Genomic DNA, 23,132 nt, shown 5'->3' on the forward strand with positions numbered 1-23,132 from the left:
CGGGACCTGGTTTAGAGGCACTCATCTCCATGATGTCATCTTCTGTTCATTTCTCTGATGTGGAGTCTGTTAGGTCTTGAATTTCTCCAAGATCAATGTCCTGAAACCCTTTACTCCCCTACGTTTTTTTCCGCCCCCCAATATCCACAGTCTTGTATGATTTCCTTGATAGGCTCTGGCGCAAATCCTGTGAAGTCAGGCACATCTCAACACTGTTTTCTCCAGCAGGAATGTATCATTTTGGACTTGATGGCTTTCATGCTTTATTTTTTTTTTTATTTTTATTTTTTTCTGTAACAGCAAGGACATCTTCAATGGCATAATCCTTCCATACTTTGGTGATACTCTTATCAGAGTTCTTTTTCATAGCATTGACAGTCTTTTCCGTGGAGTACCATGTGTAATGAGCCTTAAAGGTCCTTAACCCACTCCCTGATGAAGAGACTGATTTAGAGATGTTATTAATGTGTTCTGGGACAGGTAGATCACTTTGACACATTTGGTGTTGGAATCATGGGATTGTGGGTTACCAGGGGCATTGTCTAATGTTAAAAGAACTTTAAAAGGCAGTTCTTTACTGGCAGGCTCCTTCTTGACTTCATGGACAAAACACTGATGAAACAAATCCAGAAAAAAGGGTCTGGTTGCCCTGGCTTTTTTGTTGTGGCAGCTGGTGTTTATCTTTTCCTTTCAAGGTTTGGAGGTCAGCAGCTTTATAGAAAAGGGCAGTCCTGATCATAAACCTGACTGTATTTGCACAAAACAGTAGAGTTAACTTGTCCTTTTCTGCCTCAAATCCTGGTGCTTGCTTCTCTTTTTGCTAATAAATGTCCTTTGTGTTAGTTTTTATCCCTAGAATTGAGCACTTGGGTCTACATTAAAAACCTATTCAGGCAGATACCTTTTCTCCTCAATGATTTTCTTAATGGTGCCTGGGAACTCGTCTACTGCCTCTTGGTCGGCAGAGGCTCCTTTCCTGTTAATCTTGACATTTATTAAGCCATGCCTCTTTCTAAATTCTCGGCCATCTTCTGCTTTTATTAAATTTTTCAGCTTTAGATCCTTCACCTTCATTTTGCTTTAGGTTGTCATATAATGACTTCGCTTTTTCTCGAACCATGTGATAGTCTATAGGTATGCCTGACTTTATAGTAATTCTGTACCTATATAAAACCTGCATTTCCAATGTGAGATAAAAGTTGTTTCACAAAAGGTGCAAGGTCTTTACATCTGCTAGTGTAGCTGCAGTGACAGCTTCACAAATTTCCATTTCTTTTTTTACAGTAGTTTTTACCCTGGATTCATTTATCTTGAAATGGCGGGTGACTGCAGCTGCAGACCTCAGTCTGCGGTATATACCAAGCAATTTGAGTTTTTCTTGTAATGTCATGACTTTTCTCTGCTACTTGGGAGCACTTTGAGCATCACTAGTGGCACATCGTATGGATCTCGTGGTATTAGTTAAGGCTTATGGTATTGCACTACGCATGGTGAAAAATACATGAGAATTGTGAGAAATCACTTTTTACTGTGAAACTTAATTTACTGGAGAGAAGAACTGCTCATGCAGAGATGATTAGCCTCGCTCAGTGGGTATTCGCAGCACTTCTGCTCACCGTGATAGCAACAGGAGGTGGCTATAGAATTATTACAGTAATACAGTATGTACTACGGTTAATCTTATGTAGTTATAATTAAATACTTCCTTTGAATGTATGTTTACATTTCTCTTGACTGTAAATGGTTCCATGTTTGGTCCGTGTGTAAGTTTTGATAAATTTTAACTTTATACTAGATTTTTGTATTTCATGGTGGTAAATGATAGACTAGTAGCTACGTATCTTTTATGCATTTATAACATAACCTTTTTCTTATTTTTTTTTCAGTGTTTGTAGTCTACTTGCTTTATCTGAGCTTTTTTTTTCCCCTTCAGATTGTCTCAAATCTCCAAGGCATTTTGCAATATTTCTTGAATAAAATCTGTGAATAAGTGGACCTACACAGTTTAAACCTGTGTTGTTCAAGGATCAACTGTATAGCTCTGTTACAACAACTATTTTGTCAGTGCGTCACCTAAGTTTGTGATTGGCTGTCATTTTGGCTCTCAGTTTTTGTCCTTAAAATAATACCCCTTCCATCCCCCGTCCACCAACATTTGCCTAGATGTACTTACATAGGCTGTCTGCATGTTGTGGACAGACACTTCTAAGCTTACATCTTTGGTCATTTGCAACCTCCTTCCTTCTGAAATTGGCAATGTGCATTGGTAGGTTGAAGCTTTTGAGAAGTTCTTCAGTAAAGAAGTCTATTTAGTTTATTTAGGAACTTCTTAATGTGTTTGTTCAGGCATCTTTTAAATTTTTTTAAATTGTAATTTGCATATGCTAAAATGCACAAACTTTAAATGTTCTGTGTTTTTGAAATGGAGTCTTACCCTGTCACCCAGGCTGGAGTGCAGTGGCACGATGTTGACTCACTGCAACTTCTGCCTCCTGGACTCGAGTAGTGATCCTTTCAAGTAGCTGGCCTATAGACACGCACATGGCTAATTTTTTCAGTATTTTTTGTACAGATGGGATTTCGCCATGTTGCCCAGGCTGGTCTTGAAATCCTGGACTCAAGTGATTTCCCCATCTCAGCCTCCCAAAGTGCTGGTATAATAGGCGTGAGCCACTGGGCCCGGCTAGTTCTGTGAGTTTTGATCATTTGTACTCACGTGTGACTACCTTTCAAATAACATAGAAAACATTCAGGAATTCAGCAGTGGATATACAGGGGTGGGGGAATAAAACAAAGATAGAGGACACTTTTACACCCCTAGAAAGGTACTTTGTGCTTCTGTCCAAACATTTCCATTTCTCTTCTTTGATGCCTCTGAGACGATCATTTTGACTTGTCATTAGATTAGTTTTGCCTGTTGCAGGAAGCCATGAATGAAATCAGTCTATATCTTTTTGTCTTTTGCCTAGCATATTTTAGAGACTGATCAATGTCGTGGAGTGTATATGCACATTCATTTTTGTTTCTAAGCAGTGTTTTTATGAGTACGCCAGAATTTTTTTCTGTTTTCTTTGGATATTTTGGCTGTTTTTAGTTTTTTGCTATTATTAATATGGCCACTATGAACATTCTCATACAGGTTTCTTTTTGTGGACATACGTATTCATTTTTCCTGAATGTGTGATACAGGGTAGATCTATGTTTAACTATTTGGAACTTGCCTGTTTTCCAAATGCGCTATACCATTTTACACTTCCACTTCAGCAGTGTTTGAGTGTTCTAGTTGCGTGATGTAGTAGGCTGAATCATGGTCTCCAGAGATTCAGGTTCTCATCCCAAGAACCTGTGCATGTTGTTTTATATAGCAAAAGAGACTTTACAGGTATGATTAAGTTAAGGATCTTGAGATGGAGAGATTATCCTGGATTATCTGGGTGGGCTTAATGCCAACTGTTCTTATTAGAAGACGGAAGAGGGAGATTTGAATACAGAAGAGAAGGCAATGTGACAGTGGAAGCAGAGATTGGAATGATGTGCTCTGAAGGTGGAGAAAGGGAGCACAAGCTAAGGACTTCGGGTAACCACCAGAAGCTGAAAAAACAAGGATGAACTTCCCCTCAGACACTCCAGGAGGAATCAGTCCTGCCAACACTGTGACTTTAGTTCATTGAAACTGATTTTGCTAAATTTGTGCTGTGATTATGATCATTTGTTACAGCAGCAGTAGTATACTAATAAATACACTCCACACCCTCACCAACGTTTTGTAGTGTCAGAAAATTTTTAAACCATTCTAGATGGTGTGAAATGGTATTGCATTATGGTTTTACTTTGCGTTTTCCTGATGATTGGTGATACTAAATACTTCTTAATGTGCTCCTGTATCCTCTTTTATGAAATGTCTCTAAGAGCTCATCTTTTTCTGTGATTTGCAGGAGTTCTTTGTACATTTAAGATAGTCCTTTGTCAGATACATGTACTGTAAAAAAAAATTTTGCCCCAGTCTCTGGTGTCTTTGGATAAGCAGACATTTTAAGTTTTGGTGGATTTGAGTATCCCTTACCCAAAATGCTTGGGACCAGAAGTAGTTCAGATTTTTTCTAATTTTTGGAATATTTGCATTATAGCTGTATACTACAATGACCATTTTCTTTGTGTGTCATGGTGGTACTCAAGAAGTTTCAGATTTTACAGGATTTTACATTTCATATTGTAGATTTGGGATGGTCAGCCTGTATTTTCTTTTGTTTTTTTTTTAGACAGAGTCTTGCACTCTCACCCAGCCTGGAGTACAGTGGAGTGATCTTGGCTCACTGCAGCCTCTGCATGCCTGTGCTCAAATGATCCTCTCACCTCAGCCTCCTTAGTAATTGGGAGCACAGGCACGCACCACCATACCCAACATTTTTTTTTTTTTTTTTTTTTAGTAGAGACGGGGTCTTGCCATCCTGTCCCAGGCTGGTCTCAAACTCTTGAGCTCAAGCAGTCTGCCTATTTTGGCCTCCCAAAGTGCTGGGAATACAGGCGTGAGCCACCATGCCTGGCTCAACCTGTGTTTTTTTTGTGGTTAATGGTTTTTAATGTTTTAAGGTCATGAATGTATTCTGTGTTTTCTTCTATAAGCTTAAGATTCTGCTTTTCCATTGAAGATAGTATGTAATTGTGGTTGAGTCTTATTATTTTCCATGTTGTTGAAAAGTTGTTGAAAACTAGATTGACCTTGTGCCTTAGTGGAAGATGAGTTGACAATATGTATGGGTCTATTTCTAGACTTGTTCTGTTCCACTGATCTTTTATGCGTAGTCTATAATCTTGATTACTGTGTCTTTTTAGTAAGCCTTGAAATAAGGTGGTGTAAGTCCTCCAGTTTCCTTTTTCAAGAATGGTTTGGCTATTCTAGTTTTTGTTGTTGTTGTTTTTCCATATGAATTTTATGTCATACGAATTTTTTAACTCTGCTGGAATTTTGGTAGGGATTAAACTGAATCCATATATCAAATTGGAAAGAATGGACATTTAAGCAAAGTGAGTCTTCTAGTCTATGAACACGGTCTCTCTCTGTTCAGTGTTTTTCATTTTTCTTAGCAGTATTTTGTAATTCTTAGTGTCGAGGTATTGAGTATCTTTCTTTAGATACGTAGAAAATATCTGTTGTTTGAAGTATATTTCTTAAAATTTTGTTTTCCAGATGTTTTTGCTTTTATGTAGAAATAGTTTTTGTATGTTGAATTTGCCTCTTGACCACCCTGTATCTTGAAACTTTGCCAACTTGTTCAGTGTTTTTGTAGATTCCATGTACTTTTCCATGAAGACAGTCACATCACTGGAGAATAAAGTCAGTTTTATTTTTTTTTCTTTCCAATGTATCTTTTCTTGGTTGTGTAGTTGTCCTGGCTAGAACATTCAATGCATTACTGAATAGAAAGGGTGACCGTGGACAACTTTGCCTTATTCCCAGTTGTAAGGGAGAGATTTAATGTTTCTTCATGGCATATGATGTTATGTTTTTCGTAGATGTCCTTTTCAGCACTAGAAGTCTTTTCTAGTGCTGCTAAGGGTTTTAAATTATAGCTGAGTATTGAATTAACATTTTCAGATGCCTTTTTTCTTGCTCATTTGAGAGAATCATAGGGGTGTTTTCTGCTTTATACTGTAAGTGAGGTGCTCGATTTTTTAAATGTTAAACCAGTTTTGTTCCTTGGGATAAACCCTACTTGGTGATGATGACCTTTTCTATTATGTTGCTGAATGTGATCTGCTAATATTTTGTTAAGGATTTTTGCGTCTAGTAGTAACAAACCTTTGATGTGTATTAGTACGAGATCTTGGGCCCAGGCCAGTTTCTTCTCCCTTTTTCAGTGTCAAACAGCTGTTGCCTCTCATTCCTCAGCATCAGTGTACCTTTGTCTGGGACTGGTGGTGACAATGTTTCCTCCCTTTCTCTGGCAGTATAATGTGGTGGTTATTGTTATAGACTGAAAGGCATGTTTGTGTGTGGGAGATGGGCCAGTAAGTTGTGCTCCGCAAACCTCCCAACCCAACAGCACATGTCTTTTGCTCTACTCTTCCCCTTGAGGGCAGGGCATCTTTGCTTGCCCTTGGGTTTGGTAGACTTCCCTGCATCTTCTGTCATGGTTGAAATGAGATGTCATCAAGCGGGAGAAAGGAGGTCTCTCCCATTTTCTTCCTTTTTCAAGAACATTCAGTTGAGGCTCTTGGAAAAGAGTTCGCGAATGGGTACAGATTCTCTTTCTGTCTGGGACTTCCAAGGACTCTTAACTGTCATCCTAGCTCAGCCTTTAATCCTTGCTTTTATCTTTAATATTCAGCAGGTTGACCATGAATGTGTTTTCTTTCCATATGTGGGTTAGTGTCTGTCATCTCTTGAAAAGTTTGTGGCCATTATCTCTTCATACATTTTTTTCTTCCCCATTCTCTTTCATCTTCCTCTGGCATTCCAGTTAAATCCAACTGAGATTTGGTTTTGGATGATCTGAGTCCCCCCCTCCCCCCAAATTTTTTTTCCTCTTTGTGTTTAAATATGCGTACTTTAATTTGGCCTGTCTTCAAGTTCACTGTTCATTTCTGTTAAGCCTATCTAATGATATCTTCAATTTCTGATACTGTATTTTTCATTTCTAACATCTTCCTGTGGTCCTCTTTTGTAGCTTCGATGTCTGATGAAATTTTTTCATTATTCATGTTGTCATCTCTTCCATCAGCTTCTTCAGCATTCTTATCATAGTTATCCGATGTTATTAATTCATGTTTTGACTGTTTGCTACTCCCTATATCTTGTAATTTTTGATTGAATGCTGAACATTTGTATAAAAACAGTAGAGATTGAAGTAAAGAATATTTACCTTTAGAACATGGTTCATCAAGATTCTTATGTCAGTCTGGTAAGTCTTTAAGATAACGTAGTTGAGCTAGTCCTGGGATTGCTTTCCACTTTAGTTTGATTTAGTTCAGGTGTTTTGAGGACAAGAGCATGTATTCCCATTTTGTCAGGTTTGTTGTCCAGGAATGATTTTGGATATCTCTTTTTGGTTTGTAGCTGAGCCACCAGCTTTCTGAACCATGAGAGATTTTTCTGTAGCTCAGCTGTCAATTCCTTGGTCATTCTGATTTTCTTTCCCTTCCCCCACCTCTCTAGTCCTGCCTCCTAGCTTTTGTGCCTAATGAGAGATCTTTCTGCCAATAATACCTTCCAGAGATTTCTCTCAGCAAGCCTATCCTGTCTTCAAGTTCACTGCTCATTTCAGCCTTGGTAGGTCAATGTCCTGAGTATCTGGGTGAAAGTTTTTCTCTCATCTCTCCTGTTCTACCCCAGCCCTTGGCAGCTCAATGTCTAAAGTCTCCTGGGATCATTTTTTTTCTCACCTTTCTTGCCTGTTCCTCCCCCCACATCCCATTCAAAGGGTAGATTCTTTGCATTTGTGGGAGATCTTAAGCTTCTTAGGAGATCTCTCTCAGCTTTTCAGCCCTGTTCCCCAATCTTTGACATACTTTTGCAAGTACTTAGTGGAAACCCATGGGACTGAGTGGCTGGGATTGATACAGGCTTACTCTGTGGGATCCTTGCAGTTTTAATATGTCATGTCAGTCTGGTTTCTTCTTACTTTCATTTATGGCAGGATTATTCCCCTTTAGTCACTCCACCAGGAAAGAGACCATCCATGCAGCCTGTCTTCTCTCAAGGCTCAACACTTTGGAATTAGTTCTACAGCACTTTGTATCCTTAACTCTCCGGTTCAGAGAAACCATGATTTTGTAGCTTATCTGGCTAGTTTTGATTATTAGAATGAAAGTGATGGTCTCTTGTAACTTTCTACATCCTAATAAGTGAAATTCCTTCTATGGAATACTTTTTAAATATATAGCCTGATAATATATACCTGACACATTTTCTGTTGTTTCATTCTGATTGATTTTCTAGATTTCTCAGGGCTAGGTTTCTAAATCTTTTCCCATTCTTCTCAAATCTTAATTCTCCGTTTCTGTCCTCAAAAGTGATCTTGTGTCTTATTTTGAAATTAATCAACAAAATTATTTCAACTCAAAGATTAATAGTTGGGGAAGATTTACTACTGAAATGGAATGAGAAAATTTGAGGGAATAAGGATGCAATGTAGTTCTTGGTAGTCCAAGACTCTAAATAATAATAATAAAAACTAGAAAAGTCAGGTAATTTGCAAAAATTATGTATTTAGAGATAGAGAACAGTGTGTGTAAAAATGATTAAAGAAAGCAAAATTTTGCACTCTGAACAGCAAAGCGACCGAGAGGTGGATAATCTGAGAAGCTCTCAACACACATGGGCTTGCCAGGAACCATATCAACAATGGCAGCATCACCAGACTTCAAGAATTTAGGGCCATCTTCCAGCTTTTTACCAGAACGGCGATCAATCTTTTCCTTCAGCTCAGCAAACTTGCAGGCAATGTGAGCTGTGTGGCAATCCAGTACAGGGGCATAGCCAGCACTGATTTGGCCTTTCACAAGTGAGCTGAGAGGTGTGCAGCAGATCGTGAGGCATTGTTATTTATGGGTACAGAGTAGAGAAGGCCTTTGGGCTGCAGCCTGAGTGGCACATTGAAAATGTGAGGGACCTTTAAACACAGAGAAAACCCTCTCGATATATTTGCTAAATTCCATAGTTCAACTGGGCGGAAGAGATAAACCAAAAGGAGATTGGGATATTTTGTAGTCCTGTGGCATTGAGATAAAGATTCTCTAGGGGAAGCGACTTGAACAATAGGTGAGAGTTGAAAGCACTTGAGGAAGTGGTGAATACACACTGATGATTTTCAACACACCCAGTTTCTTCCCCCTGTAGACATAGCCAAATTCTGGAGCTGCTTAGGCTAAAGAGCTAAACCAGAAATCTCTTACACAAAGCTACTCTTAAAGTATCTAGGTACCTAGAAGATAAGGATCTACTAGCCTTTCAAATGAAAGCTCAGCAGAGCCTTGTCCTCGGAACAGGGACAAGCCAGAGGTAGTCTTATTCATAGCAAAATTGCTACTCAGCAGTGTTCTATAATTCTGGCATTATAGAGGAAGTAGTAAAAGTATATGTATGAGATTATGTTCAATGAAGGATAAATAAGGAACTATATAGGGTAACCACGAAAAGGAAAGGAAGAATGTGTAACAAATGAATACAGAGAAAAATTGGATATAGAATATGTGATAAATTCAAAAGAAGGCAAGAAAAAAATATAAAACAGACAGCTAAATTAGTAATTAAATGGAAAGAAATAGGCTAAATATTCCAAGCAAACGGCAAAAATTACCAGACTGGACAAATAATAATTACTTAAATATAAGTACCTAGAAAGGTTGAGAGAAAATGATGGGAAAAGATAAACCATCCAAATGCTAACTGAAAGAAATAAATATGGACATATTAATCAGGCAAAGGAGACTTTAATACAGTAAACACTAGTAGAAAAAGAGAACTGCATTTTATAGTGTAAGGGGACTGATCCACCAGAGTTACCACAATCCATAATCTGTACCTACTAAAATAACCTGAACACCTATAAACCAAAAATTTTATTCTGAACTAAAAGAAACAGACAAATACGCCACCACAATGGATGCAGGTATATAGGACACTTACATACATTGCAGTTAGCAGGCTTGATCTAATTATCATACATAGAACGTTGAAACAATAGCAAAGACCTGGAACCAACCCAAATGCCCAACGATGGTAGACTGGATAGGGAAAATGTGGTACATATACACGATGGAATATTACGCAGCCATCAAAAACGATGAGTTCACGTCCTTTGTAGGGACATGGATGAACCTGGAAACCATCATTCTCAGCAAACTGACACAAGAGCAGAAAATCAAACACCATATATTCTCACTCATAGGCAGGTGTTGAACAATGAGAACATATGGACACAGGGAGGGGAGCACTACACACTGGGGTCCGTTGGGGGGAAATGGGGGAGGGGAGGGAGGGTGGGGAGGTGGGAAGAGATAGCATGGGGAGAAATGACAGATACAGGTGAGGGGACGGAAGGCAGCAAACCACACTGCCATGTGTGTAGCTATGCAACAATCTTGCATGTTCTTCACATGTACCCCAAAACCTAAAATGCAATAAATAAATTAAAAAAAAAAAAAGAAACTATTAATGGTGGTATTGACCATCTTTTCCCCTGCACATGGAAATTCTGCTAGAATTGACCATATGCTGGGGCCATAAAGTCTCAGCAAGTATCACTGGATTTTAATAAATGAATATGTTGTTTCTATTATAGTAAGTAAAAAGAACAAAAAACTGGAAAATTTCCAACTGCCTGTTAATTAAATACTATGCTTATGAATAATATATGGCTCAAAGTAGACATTACGATGCGTATTAGAAAATACTTTAAACTGATTGAAAATGAAGGTGAACTACAGTGATCTGGAATGCTGCTATAATGCTAAGATGAAATTTATAGTCTTAAATCTATGCATTGGAAAAGAAACCTTTTTTAAAGAGGTAGAAAAGGAATAGGAAATCAAACCTAAAAAGACAGAAGTAAGGAAATAATGAAGATGAATAGAAATTAGTGAATGGAAAATAATTCTATATAGAGAAAATTGACAAAGCTAAGAAAAAGTTGGTTCTTTGAAAAGATTAATGTAATTGACCACTTAGCAACACAGATTGAAAGAGGATGGGGAGGGGGAGACAGATAAATTTAAATATTAGGAATGAAAAATGACACATCTCTATGGATCCTAAATAGAAGTGTTTATGAACAGTTTTGTGGAGAATATGGGATAGGGAGAGTGGGCAGAAATTTTGAGTACTTAGGGATGGACCATTCAATATTAATAGACAGTACTTTTGTGTAGCTGTTGAATACTTGAAATGTGGCTAGTCCTAGTTGAGTTGTCCTGTAAGTGTAGTACCCAGCAGATTTTGTAGACTTACTATGAAAAAAATGTATTAAAATGTATTAAAATCTTGTCTTTTATGTGTTTGCCTGTTGAAATGATGGCATTTTGGATATATTGGGTTAAATATATCATTAAAATGTCACCTGTTTCCTTTTACTTTTTAAAATGTAGTCACTAGAAAACTTAAAGTACATATGTGGCTCACATTACATTTTTTATAGAGGTTGTTATATTGCCTTTAAGATAGGTAGTGTTATTATCCCTGTTTTACAGCTGAGAGAACAGGGATATATAGAGGTTGCCATACAACTGGTAAGTGGCATCCTTGGGATTTGTACTTGGCTAACTGGCTTCAGAATCTGTTCTCTTAAGCATTACACTGTTTATGTGTTTTTAAAGGATATTAAGTCATTTCACTGTCATTTTTTGCAAATATTGAAGGATTTTTTAGTAGTAGGGTGACATGCAGCATGCATCAGAGAAGGTGGAAGGTGGAGACTGAAAGACTAAAGGGTTTGTAGATTGAGAAAGGAGTTGGAGATAAATGTGTCATTCTAATCCCATCCAGTGGACTAAGTTGTCAGGCGTTGATAGCTCTGTTGATTGTATAGAGAGCTCAGCTTTTAATGATGGCTCTTTTTACGTCTTAGCTCCAGATTGTTATGTGCAACACAGTATATTGACACAATCAAGTACTTGTTCTCTGGCATCATGCTGCTCGATTGAAATCCTAGTGTTGGCACTTAAAAGTTGTGTTATCTTGTTGTGTTGCTATAAATTGTCCTTTGCATTCGTAACACCTATCTCCCTAATCATCCACTTTATCCCCATCTGATAACTCCTTTGTATGTATTTCTTAGTTTTTTGGTTTTTTTTTTTTTCACTGAACTTGGCGCTTTCTGAACTCCCCCGTATACCAGTGTTTAATTACTACTTGACCGTTTGATTTCTCTGCTCAGCTTCAGACCTTTATTTCTACCTGGTTATTGGACACTTCCTTCTGGAATTTTGTAGTCACAGCAAATTTAGCTTGACTAACATAACACTTGTGTTCCCCAAATACTTCATATTTTGCCCAGTTGTATTTTCATTCAACTGGTTTTTCAAGCAAGAACCTGTAATTTGTAACCTTTTCTTAATCAACTCTGTTCTGTCTCCCTAATACCTATTCTTTCCTTCTGTGTATTGCAATTCTCTGCTGGTTGATCTCTGCCCTTAGAAATTTGCCACTTACTCCCCATCCCCCACTGCCAGTACCTTGCTACAAAGGGTTTCTCTTCTTCCTACCAGTCCCAGCGCAAAAGTGTAGTTTGCAGATGAGTAACACAGAATGGATTTGAGAATAAACAGGTAAATACAGGCACAGTGATGGGCCAAAAAAAAATTGTTGAATGCAAGAAATAATGAATAAATGGCAAGCTGTCTTTTAAGGGGGTGCAAATGTTTCCTCAGGAAAACCTTTACTGACACCTAAGGCAAAGTCAGGTGCTGTTTCTTTGTGTACCTGTAATTCCCATTACAATTTAATCTTATTTGTCATGTGTATTTTAATCATGGCAGTCTTCTTCACTGTCATGACCATCCTGAGAAGAGGAAATATTAAAAAAAAATTATTCTTTCATGTGGTATGTGCCTACTGTATATATTTGTTTTTAAACCAAAATATTGGAATTGTGGAGACGTTGGAGCAGGAATGCACTTTGTGTACATTGGAATGAATCTTAGCAGATTATCTATGAAAATTAGCCAGTTCTTTGATGGGGAATAACTTTCCATCTTGTGTTAGGATTTTTTTTTTTTTTTTTTTTTTTGAGATGGAGTCTCACTCTGTTGCCAGGGTGGAGTATAGTGGCACAATCTCGGCTCACTACAACCTCCACCTTCCAGGTTGAAGCGATTCCCCTGCCTCAGCCTCCTGAGTAGCTGGGACTCCAGTTGCATGACACCACTCCTGGCTATTTTTTGTATTTTAGTAGAGATGGGGTTTCACCATGTTGGCCAGGATGGTCTCCATCTCCTGACCTTGTGATCCACCTGCCTTGGCCTCCCAAAGTGCTGGGATTACAGGCGTGAGCCACTACACCCGTCTGGATCTTCTTTAATGTTAAGAGTAGGTGCAAAGTGTGCTTAGAAACTGTTGTCTGATCGTTATTATTAAGGAACAAACTCATAAAATGTAAGCATGATTGTGTTCATAAAGATACACTTTGAAAACTGCAGTTGCAGTATTTGGGGTGTGTGATGTAAAGACTACAGACCTCTTTACTTTCTAAAAGGGATGCTTTTTGGGAACTTTATTAAATATGCAGATTGAACAACATATTTTCCTTTTTCCTATATCTCACTAAAATTGGCAAAGAAAGAAAAACATAAGAGTTAAGGAATGAGAGCGGAAACAGCAGTGGAAGGAGAGGTTACTCAGATCTTGGAATGTGAATCACATATAGAAATGTCTCAACTGATACAGCAGTACTAGAAGGCTGAAATCTTAAGTTCCACGAGAGACTACAGGGAAAATAGGGAAGAAAATAATCAAAGAAATAATAAAAAATAAGACTCATAGAATTTTACTATCAATTAAATGCTCAGAACAGTTGATGAGAAAAAGAGTAAACACTGCATACCCTCTTAGAACATGATGAAATTTCAGAACCACAGATAAGATATTAAGAGCTTCTGGAGCATATCAATCTTTAATCAAAGGATCAGGAATAAAAGTTATGTTAGACCTATTATCAGTAGTGGATTCTAGAAAATTGAGGGGACAGTGCTTTCTAAATTCTGTGTGAACTTACAAGGAATGATTTACAGCAAATTAAGCAAAAAAAAAAAAAAAATGTCAAGGTTTACAAAATCAAGGTATCCTATGCTACTTTTATGTAGGAATAAGGTGGTGGGAATGTGAATAGATATATGAACACATGTTTATATTTGTAAAATGACACTGAATAGACAAAACAGCTTAATAAAAATGACTCCTATGGAAAAGACAGGTTATTCCTTAAATTGGGAAGAGAAACCCTCTAACTTTACTCACTATGCAAATTGTTTAGATGAAAATGAAAAAAATATAAAAAGTTTCTTTCGAGGGCAGGTGAAACTGGACTACAGCTTTTCTCTGCAGTTTGCCATGTTTATTTCTTTATTCTTGATTTCTTCACACTCTATGTATTTTCCCTTCTTACTTGTAACTGTAGATTTTGCCTCCTGGTAGTTATGAAAGTTTAAAACCTGGGGGAGAGTGGGCTTATAAATTTTCAATGTATTTTTGTATCGTCTTTTGAGAGTAGATTGAAGTTCTAAAAAGTGAGAAAACCTTTTTTTGTGAAAATAACTTGGACACTTTTAAGAGTTTAGTACTGGTAGAGAAACATTGTTAAAAGTATCTGATTTTACTTGCAAAATTACTGTTTGCCTACGAGACAAGTCCTTATAACAGTGTCTTGTTTTTAGACTAGTTTGTTTCCATAATTCATTTAAATTCATAAAGATAACATTTTCATGGGTTGGGCAATCTGTTGGGAAAGTCATAATTTGAATTTCTTTCTCGTTTTGCAGTTTGCTTTCTATGATACATTGAAATTATTTCTTGGTATTCAAGTTAGTCTCTAAATGATCCTTTCAATGTCTTTGCTAGGTTCGATACAAGAGGCTGTTTTCCTAGCGTGGCTTGCTGCCTTTGGTAAGAACATGTCGTCCATCTTGCCATTCACGCCGCCAGTTGTGAAGAGACTGCTGGGATGGAAGAAGTCAGCTGGTGGGTCTGGAGGAGCAGGCGGAGGAGAGCAGAATGGGCAGGAAGAAAAGTGGTGTGAGAAAGCAGTGAAAAGTCTGGTGAAGAAGCTGAAGAAAACAGGACGATTAGATGAGCTTGAGAAAGCCATCACCACTCAAAACTGTAATACTAAATGTGTTACCATACCAAGGTAAGTTTTGTTAGATCCCAAGTTTGATGATCAAATTGTGTAAAGGAATCTGAAGGAAAGTTACTGAATTTGTGTTCAAGTCGCCTGTAAAAAGTGATGATTAAAATATGACTGTTTTTAACCTTGTTGTATAAATTGTTTTTATTAGCTGATTTGTTTTAGAAATCATTTTCTTGAACAGTGAGAAGGTTCAATCAAGCTTAACCAGTTACTTAGATTTATTATCTTCATTGCCTAAATTTGTATGTTATCTTCATTTCTGTGATTGAATGATAGTTGAATAAAGAGTGGAAGCTTTTTCTACCACCAACATAGTAGCAACCTATGGTTTTCTCCCCTCTTGGTCAAAACTTTCATCAGTCAGGGGTGAAAAGAGGCTGCTCAATTTTTAATGAGTTTTATATGATTTTTCTTTGAGTGGCAGTGTTACTTCCAAAAGAATAGTGAGTTAGGTGGCTTCTTAAATATTGTAAACATTAGTCAGACCTGTCTTAAAGACCTACCTCTTAGGTTAGAAGGACCTATTGCTTTAAAAGGCTGAAGTTTTCTAAGGATAAATTGAATCATACACAGATAAGTACCACTGTAATAGTATTTTTTTTTTTTTTTTTTTTTTTTTAATAAAGTGGCAGGTGTTTCTAAATACGTTTTACTACTACTTGTATGCATTACGAGTTTTGGGGGGACTGTAAGAAATGTAGAATTCTCTAAAATGATTGTTTGCAGTGTTATACCATGGACTAGCATGTAGAGTGTGAAACCATTCTACTTGGCTTTGAGCTTTAAGAAGGACTCTTTTGATGCTTGTTAGATAATAGATTCCAATAACATGAGCGCAGCCTGTCTGGTTGCAAATACTAACAGTAGAGTGTTTTTTGCTTTGTTTGGTGGACCATCCATTTCTTTCCCTTACTTGTTTTGTGTATATCTTAAAGGTTGCTTTTTTAGTTTGTTCATTTGTTTTACAAATGCTTATTGAGTGTTTGCTGTGTAGAAGGCACTGTTTCTAGACATATGGAGATACAGTGATGAACAAAACACAAAACTCCTGCCTTCCTAAGGGATAGAAATACACAGTAAACAAGTAAACAAATTAATTGTGATTTGATATGGTAATGAGTGCAAAGAAGGCAACCAAATGCAGTGATATGATAGAATAATTTGAAGAATTAAAAAGCTGCCTTGGCTTGGATTGTGTTGCTTGAGTAGAGCTTCGAGAAGCAGCAGCCAACTGAGGGAAGAGACAGTGTGAAGACACTGAGGTGGGCTTCTTGTATTAGAAGATTTAAAAGGAGCCCAGAATAGATGAGCTTGCCCAAGGCTTCTATAGGACATCCTAGGGCATGGTGAGAGTTCAGATGTTAGTCTAAATATAACAGGAAGAGAATAAGTTTATTCTGATGGATTTTAAAGAGGATTTTTGAAATTCACATTTTAACCAAGATTTTTCTGGGTGCTGGAGACAAATGAGGGCATAATGGTATGTGTGTAGTAGGGTGGATAGAAGCAGGAAAATTAGGAGTCTGAGGAATCTCAATGGACTGTGCGGTGGCTGTGCTAGCGCATAGGTTTTAGGAGTGGAACAGGATTTGCTAGTGAACTGGCTGAGAAGTCAGGCTCTATTTTTCATTGTGTAGTACCTGGCATTTCAGTTAGGTAACCATTTATCACATGCCTATTATGTGCCTGGTGTGCTCTTTCTCACTGGAGATAAGATACAATGTTTGCTTTTAAACTGCTTGCTTTCTAGTAAGGGAGATCAATTTTTTTAAAAAAGAAAAAGTTTATAAGGCATGGTAGATGTTAGAAGTATGCTCAGGGGGACCACCTGGGGAGGAGACTTGTGGAAAGTTTCCTTTTGGAGGAATACTGGTGCTTGAGTTGAGTAGGGTAAAGGAGGAATTAGAGGAGAAGCCTGTTTCATCACGGGTAGTGTAGTGGTGCAGACTGGTGAAGTGTTCCAAGCAAGTTGGTGTCCTTAGAGTATAAAGTAAGGGGTGGTAAGTGGCCGGGTAGAGGTAGTAAGGAGTCATTGCATGCTCTATGAGAGTTCACACTTAACCTGAGGGTGACTGGTGAGGTTGGGGGCCATTGAAGTGCCTTAGGGTCTGAAGGTTCAGAAGTCAGATTAATTTCAAGTGTAATGTGGGCTGCAGTGAGAAAACTCCTTGTGAGGCTGTCAAGAATGGAGGCCGGGAGACCGGTTAGTAGGTTATCACTTGATCGAAGGGAGCTATGTGATAGAGGCAAAGATTGAGCCATGTTTTTGCACAGCTTCAACAAGGCTCAAGTTCGTTGCAGTGAGGTTATCCACAGAGCAGAGCCTGAGAGGGTCTAATCTTTTAAGGAAGTACAACAGTATTAAAATTGACCGGTGCTGGTATTTAACCTGCGGAGGTCCGAGGTCACCTTCATCATGACTCTTTTATTCCCTTTTTTTCTTTCAGCCACGTTTGGGTAGAGAGCTCTCTGAGCGCTCATATACTAGAGCTGCTTCATCATTAAAAACATTTTTTTCTGCCTTTTCACCTGATTGATGATTTTAGATGTTGCAAAAATTGAGATTTGTTATTGATCATGGTCTATCAAAAATGTTGTAACTTTTTGCACACTATAGCTTGGTGTCACATATTTTATAAAGTTTGTTTTTAGTAGAACAACTAAGTTTTGTCAGATTATTAGTGATTTCTTAACTACGAAACATACTTAAACGTAAGAAATTTAGTTGGAATTCAGGGAACTCATTTATATGTAGAGTGTAAAAGATGGGGAGTGGGATGGAAAAGATCTGTTATGGATAAATCCAAACCTTAGCTTAAACAGAATTATTTAAAATGTGATACACAGTGGATTTAATGTTAAGCACATTTACTCAAAATTGCAAGTAAAATGTTAATAAAATACCTTTATGGTTTTATAAGCCAAAAAATACAATAAAATTCAACTGATGAAGAACAGGAAATAAATTACTTAATTATAAGAAATGGCAAATGTTTTCTGTTGAAATGTTTTATTTACTAAACAGTTCCTCCCCTCTACTCTCAGCCCCTTAATATTAGAGGGGGTTAAAGTTAGGGCAGAAACATAGTCCTGGCTTTGTATCACCCCCACTCCCCTCACCTTATTACTCTTGTTGCCTCTGGCAGTTTGGAACTGTAGTTACACATATGTCACTGTTGCTTCCTTCCCACTATTTTCTGTGGTGACAGAGTAATTTATAGGTAGAACTTAACTTCAATAAAAGCCACAGTGAGCTATAATAAAAAATTTCAGGAAGCTTTTTAATCTCAAACATTTTTGAGTCTGAGGAGTGAAGACAATTTGGTCATGAAGCCAGAATGGCAGTTTATATTTAGGTAAAGAATCAGACATAAGGAAAAGGCTTTCAATATATTATCCACAATAAAGCAAAATTGAAACTGCAGTGGGGATGGGGTTCTGTAAGGTTAAAAGTAAAGGACTCTGAAGTGTTAAACATTCTGTAAAGTTAAAAGTAAGGGATGGAGTTCTGTAAAGTTAAATGTGAGGACTATGGGGTCTAAAATGGCAATATTATAATACACATAAATGTATAGAAATGCAGAATTTATTTTTATATGCATAAATTAAAAGGACTTTCCTCGGGTGGTATGCTGACAATGTAAACACATTTTTGATCTTTCATCCTAAGGAAAAAATCAGAATATTGTCAAAGATTTCTGATGTGCGTTTCAGTGTTGTTTTTCCTTTTTTTCCACCAGTCCATTGGAATCTGTATTGTTTTTAATAACAGTGAATTAGAAAAAAAAAAAAAAACCCAGTCCTAACCTTTAGTTTCTTTAATAAAGAACGCCGAGCTTATTTTATACCACAATTGAACAAGGATAATGAAAGAGAAGTTCATACCACTCTTATAAACATAGATAAAAAAGTTATAAATAAAATATCAAACTAGAGTTCAATGGTTTATTAAAAACAAAATCATAAAAACATAACTAAGCATGGTTCTCACGCCTATAGTCCCAGCACTTTGGGAGGCTGAGGCAGGCAGATTGCCTGAGGTCAGGAGTTTGAGAGTAGCCTGGCAAAATCATATTTAAGAAGCACTTTACAATCATTACAGATATACAGAGGGCTTTCTAGAACATTCCTATTCATATTTACAAATTAGGAATGGGAGTTTTCTTAGCTTGATAAAGCATACTTCTAAAAATGTTAATAGTTATGAAACTTTTAGACATTAATTGACCAAATTTTTAGTAGTGACAATGGATGATCTCGAAAAGTCCTGTAGTTTTTTCCTAATTTTATATATAAAAGTATATTACTTTTATAGCCAACACAATTAAATGGTTAAATAGGACTTTGGGCAATTTAATTCTTGTCTCTTTATGACAAGACTATTCTTGTCTTTTTTCTTTAAAGTCAATTTTTCTGTTACAAAGCAATTCTATTTTTTTTAGCATTCTCTTTTGATATATGTACGTTTATGACTGTTTTTGCCTTCAAAAGTATGTTACTAGCCAGGTGTGGTGGAATACACGTGTAGTCCCAGCTGCTTAGGAGGTTGAGACAGGAGAGTCACTTGAGCCCAGAAGTTCCAGGCTGCACTGTGCAGTGATTACATCTGTGAACAGCCACTGCACTCCAGACTAGGCAACCTGTCTCTTTAAAAATAAAAAAGTTACTTAAAAACATAAAAATAGAACCTGTCTCTTAAAAAAAAAAAGTTACTTAAAAACATAAAGTAGTGTGTATGTAACTGAAAAATCAACCATGGTTATACAGGGGAAAAATCAGTCTCCCTCCCACTCCTGTTCTCTTGTCACCCAGTTTTCCTCTGTAGTGAACTTTATGTTAGTAGTGCCTCATGTATCTTTCCAGGATGTTTCTTTTTAATGCTGCCATTAACATTTGGATTTTGTTTTGCTTCTTACAAACTTTTAGACATCAGAGTAATTAGTAACTTTATGCAGACTATCTTGGAATAGAGCAGTTCCAGTTAAAAAAAAAAAACTATCTTTTATTTCTAACTTCATGTTCATACTCTTTTGCTTCTTTAGATAACCAGGGCTAGCAAAAGAGAAGTATCTTTGAACCCAAACTATGGTATTCTTTCATTCTTAAGTGAGTGCTTTTTCATAATAGGATAATTCTTTCTTCTCACTCATACATAGGCATGTGTGTGTGTGTCTGTATTGTAATATGTAGGAAGCACTATGGTGGAGGGAACTCTGAATTTCAAGTTTGATAACCTGTTTTTTTTGTCAGCTTCTTCAGTGTTGATGAGTGTAGATCCTGTGGAATATGACTGTACTTATTACTATTCTCTCAGCTGTGAAAGGCAGTAGTGCTGAGTACTTTCACAGTATAACTTCTGGGTCCATTGGAATAATATAAATGAGCTTCATAAGCTATTAAACATTATAGCTAGGAATATGATTAACTGGAAAAATTCAGATATTTCAGGTCTTTGTTTTCTTTCCATTTTTTCCCCCAAGAGAACTCACATTAAATTGTAGACATTAAAATATATTGTCTCTGCTTAGGAAAAGTTTTTGCCAGGCAATATTGTGTAATGTGTTATTTATTAAATGTATAAAATTTGTTTGATAAAGTCAATTAGAACAATAAAACTTTATAAATACAAATTAGAACTTTGAGGTTATGGGGAATAGGGACATTTAATCAGCCTTAGAATCCAGTTTGTCATACAGTGTTTGTAAATGTGAAAGCACTTGTGGTGAAGTCAAGGATCACCTGAAACACACTTTAGAAGGTGCTTTGCTAAACCCTGGATCTTTATCTGGTGCCTGCATTTACAGTTAAGTATTTTGAGGGGGCTCCTGTTCCAGGACCCTGGTATTCAAAGTCCCTTGTGTATATGATACATTCTTGCATGGGACATTTTTATCACTTATCAGGGAAAAAACCTACCTTTGTCCCTTTACAAAAATTACTGAATTATACCCAAATTAATTTCTTTAATTTCATCATGTAACACCTGTTGCAATAGACAACATACCGACGTTTTTCATCCCGTTAATTTAATACATTAGCTTCAGGAAAGAGAGTCAACCTAGCTAAAATAATAGGCATTTAAAACATAACAATAGTCTTTTGTTTTCCCAACATCCTTGGTCTGTTTCCAGTCTTATCTGGAACCATTCCAGTCTACCCAGGTCATTTTTTTTTTTTTTTTTTTTTTTTAAGTATTTGCTATCCAGCCCAAAATGTCATACCCAGGCCATTCTTAGGTGACTGCCTACATTCTGGGGAAAAACCATACTGCTTACTCCTTCCCCTTCCTCTCTTGTAGTAGAGTACTTCCAGGCCTAGGTGGTCCTCATTGGCAGTATAAGTAAATGTATCACTATCCACAGTGCCTGAGATAGACAGTGCCCACTTACGGACTATGGATAGGTGAGATGACAGTAAAACAGCAGTTTAGGATATCTTGCTTTAAATCTTCTCTTGTACTTAGACTAAAATCAAAACGTTTCTTATAGGCTGTTTTTTTTCTTTTTCTCTTTTTCAATGTAGATATTTTCTGTTGATCTACTTGGAGTTTAGTGGTCCTGTTTTTGTGCTGTATTCAGTCTGTTAAGCCTATATGAGTTCTTAATTTCAAATATTATATTCTTCAGTTACAGTATGTTCCTTTGGTATTATAGATCCCAAATCTCTGTTGAAATTCTCCATCCATTTTGTTTATTTCCTTGATATATTTATGATAGTTACTTTAAAGTCCTTTGTCTGGCAGTTCTAATACCTGGATCATCTGTTGTTCTGCTTCTGTTACTGTCCATTCTTCCTCAAATTTTCCTGCATTTTCGTGTCATACAATTTTTATTGTATGCTATATATTGTGCACATTATGTGAAATTCACTTATAAAAGAAAGATCTTGTAAATGGTGCTTTCCCCAGAATATTTGACCTTACCTACCTGTATCAGGTAGACAGAGAGGATGCTCATTTTAATCTGATTAGTGATTGAGCTGGGTTGGGGCTAGATTGCCATTTTAATTTGGTTTTGTCTGCCACTAGATTATACCTTTTCTGCAAACAAAGCTCTCCAGGGATTTTGATTGAAAGCTTGGCAGACTGTCACCTAAGTCCTGAAACACTGGGAGATTCACTTCTACCTTTTTGAAGTATGAGGTGACTTTCAAAGTATGAGCTCTTTACTCTCAGCTTTAAGATCTGATAATTGTCTTGAGGGGGAATACTCCTGTGATTGTCAGAAGTTCTGTTTTTTTATTTCTGAGAGCTGCTTTTCTCAGATCAAGCCTTATCCTCAGCCTGCACCTAGAATCTTCACATGACCCCAGGGGAGGAAGTGATAGGCATTTGTCAGATCACCTAGAAAGCTGCTGTGCTGCAGTTTTAGTTCATCTGGATCTCACTAGTTTGTTAGCTCTCCATTGTCTTTTGAGCAAGTTTTTTTTTTTTCTTTTTCTTTTTCCTTTTTTTTCCCTTCTAGTTATTGTAGTAAGAACATTGGACTGTTGTGACCTGCTTATATTTTACCTGAAAGTGGAACTGTAGCAGAATATTATAGGAACTATTCTGGTATTTACCTAATCTGAGATTTACCCCATATCTGAGAACAGTAGATTGCAAATAACCTACATTCAAAATTGAGGTGCTACAGTGTTCTTGCAGAATTTGCAGAGAAAGACTACCTGAGTCAAGCATTGCTACAGTTAAAACCCATTACTCACCTCTAGGCTATATAAAGATCATGAGTTCAGGAGAAGGACCCCACAGTCAGAACCTTTTTTGGTGAGAGTAGTATATGTTAAAGTCTTTCTCCCTTTTTTGTTAATCCAATTTGAGGGACTTGACAAGAACTTCTGAGTTTGACATGTGTCTGCCGAGGTTTGAGAGATAAATAGACTGGTACTTGACTTCTATCTGAAAAAGCCTAAAAAGTGAGGTAAAGGCTGGCGTTGCCCTTTTATCAGTAGAATGAATAAATGGCACAATGGGAGTGGCCAGCAGTTTGTCAGAGTTTGATAGGTCAAAGATGGAGGAATTACCCCCATGGACTAAACAGACTTTAGTAAGACATAATGGTTGAAATTGGCTTGCCTTGAAAGGGTCAAGAGGCCATACTTGGTTGGAGGGTCACAATGATCCAAGAAGACCAGCCTGAGAAGTTCCTGCATCAGGAACTAACTGTAGGTAAGAGAGTCGTCATTTAGACTCTCACCTCCACAGGACCACCACATGACTGTCGCATCAGATTACTGTCCAACCAGCCACATAAGATTGTGCCCTTTTTCTCTCAGACACCCTCTTCCTGATAT

General features: G+C 37.2%; 1 protein-coding gene across 7 annotated transcripts in view; it reads left to right on the forward strand.

Moving 5' to 3' along the window:
- SMAD2 (SMAD family member 2) overlaps positions 1-23,132 on the forward strand; it is an 84,637-nt gene that overhangs the window by 21,532 nt on the left and 39,973 nt on the right. For all 7 annotated transcript variants that reach the window (XM_039463704.2, XM_039463706.2, XM_039463703.2 and 4 more), the window contains one exon: positions 14,552-14,840. In XM_039463704.2, coding sequence (XP_039319638.1) covers positions 14,605-14,840 — 236 coding nt within the window. In that variant the 5' untranslated portion in view covers positions 14,552-14,604. The remainder of the gene's footprint in view (positions 1-14,551; positions 14,841-23,132) is intronic.

The sequence above is a fragment of the Saimiri boliviensis genome, chromosome 13 (assembly GCF_048565385.1).
Source record: "Saimiri boliviensis isolate mSaiBol1 chromosome 13, mSaiBol1.pri, whole genome shotgun sequence".
Taxonomy (NCBI): Eukaryota; Metazoa; Chordata; class Mammalia; order Primates; family Cebidae; genus Saimiri; species Saimiri boliviensis.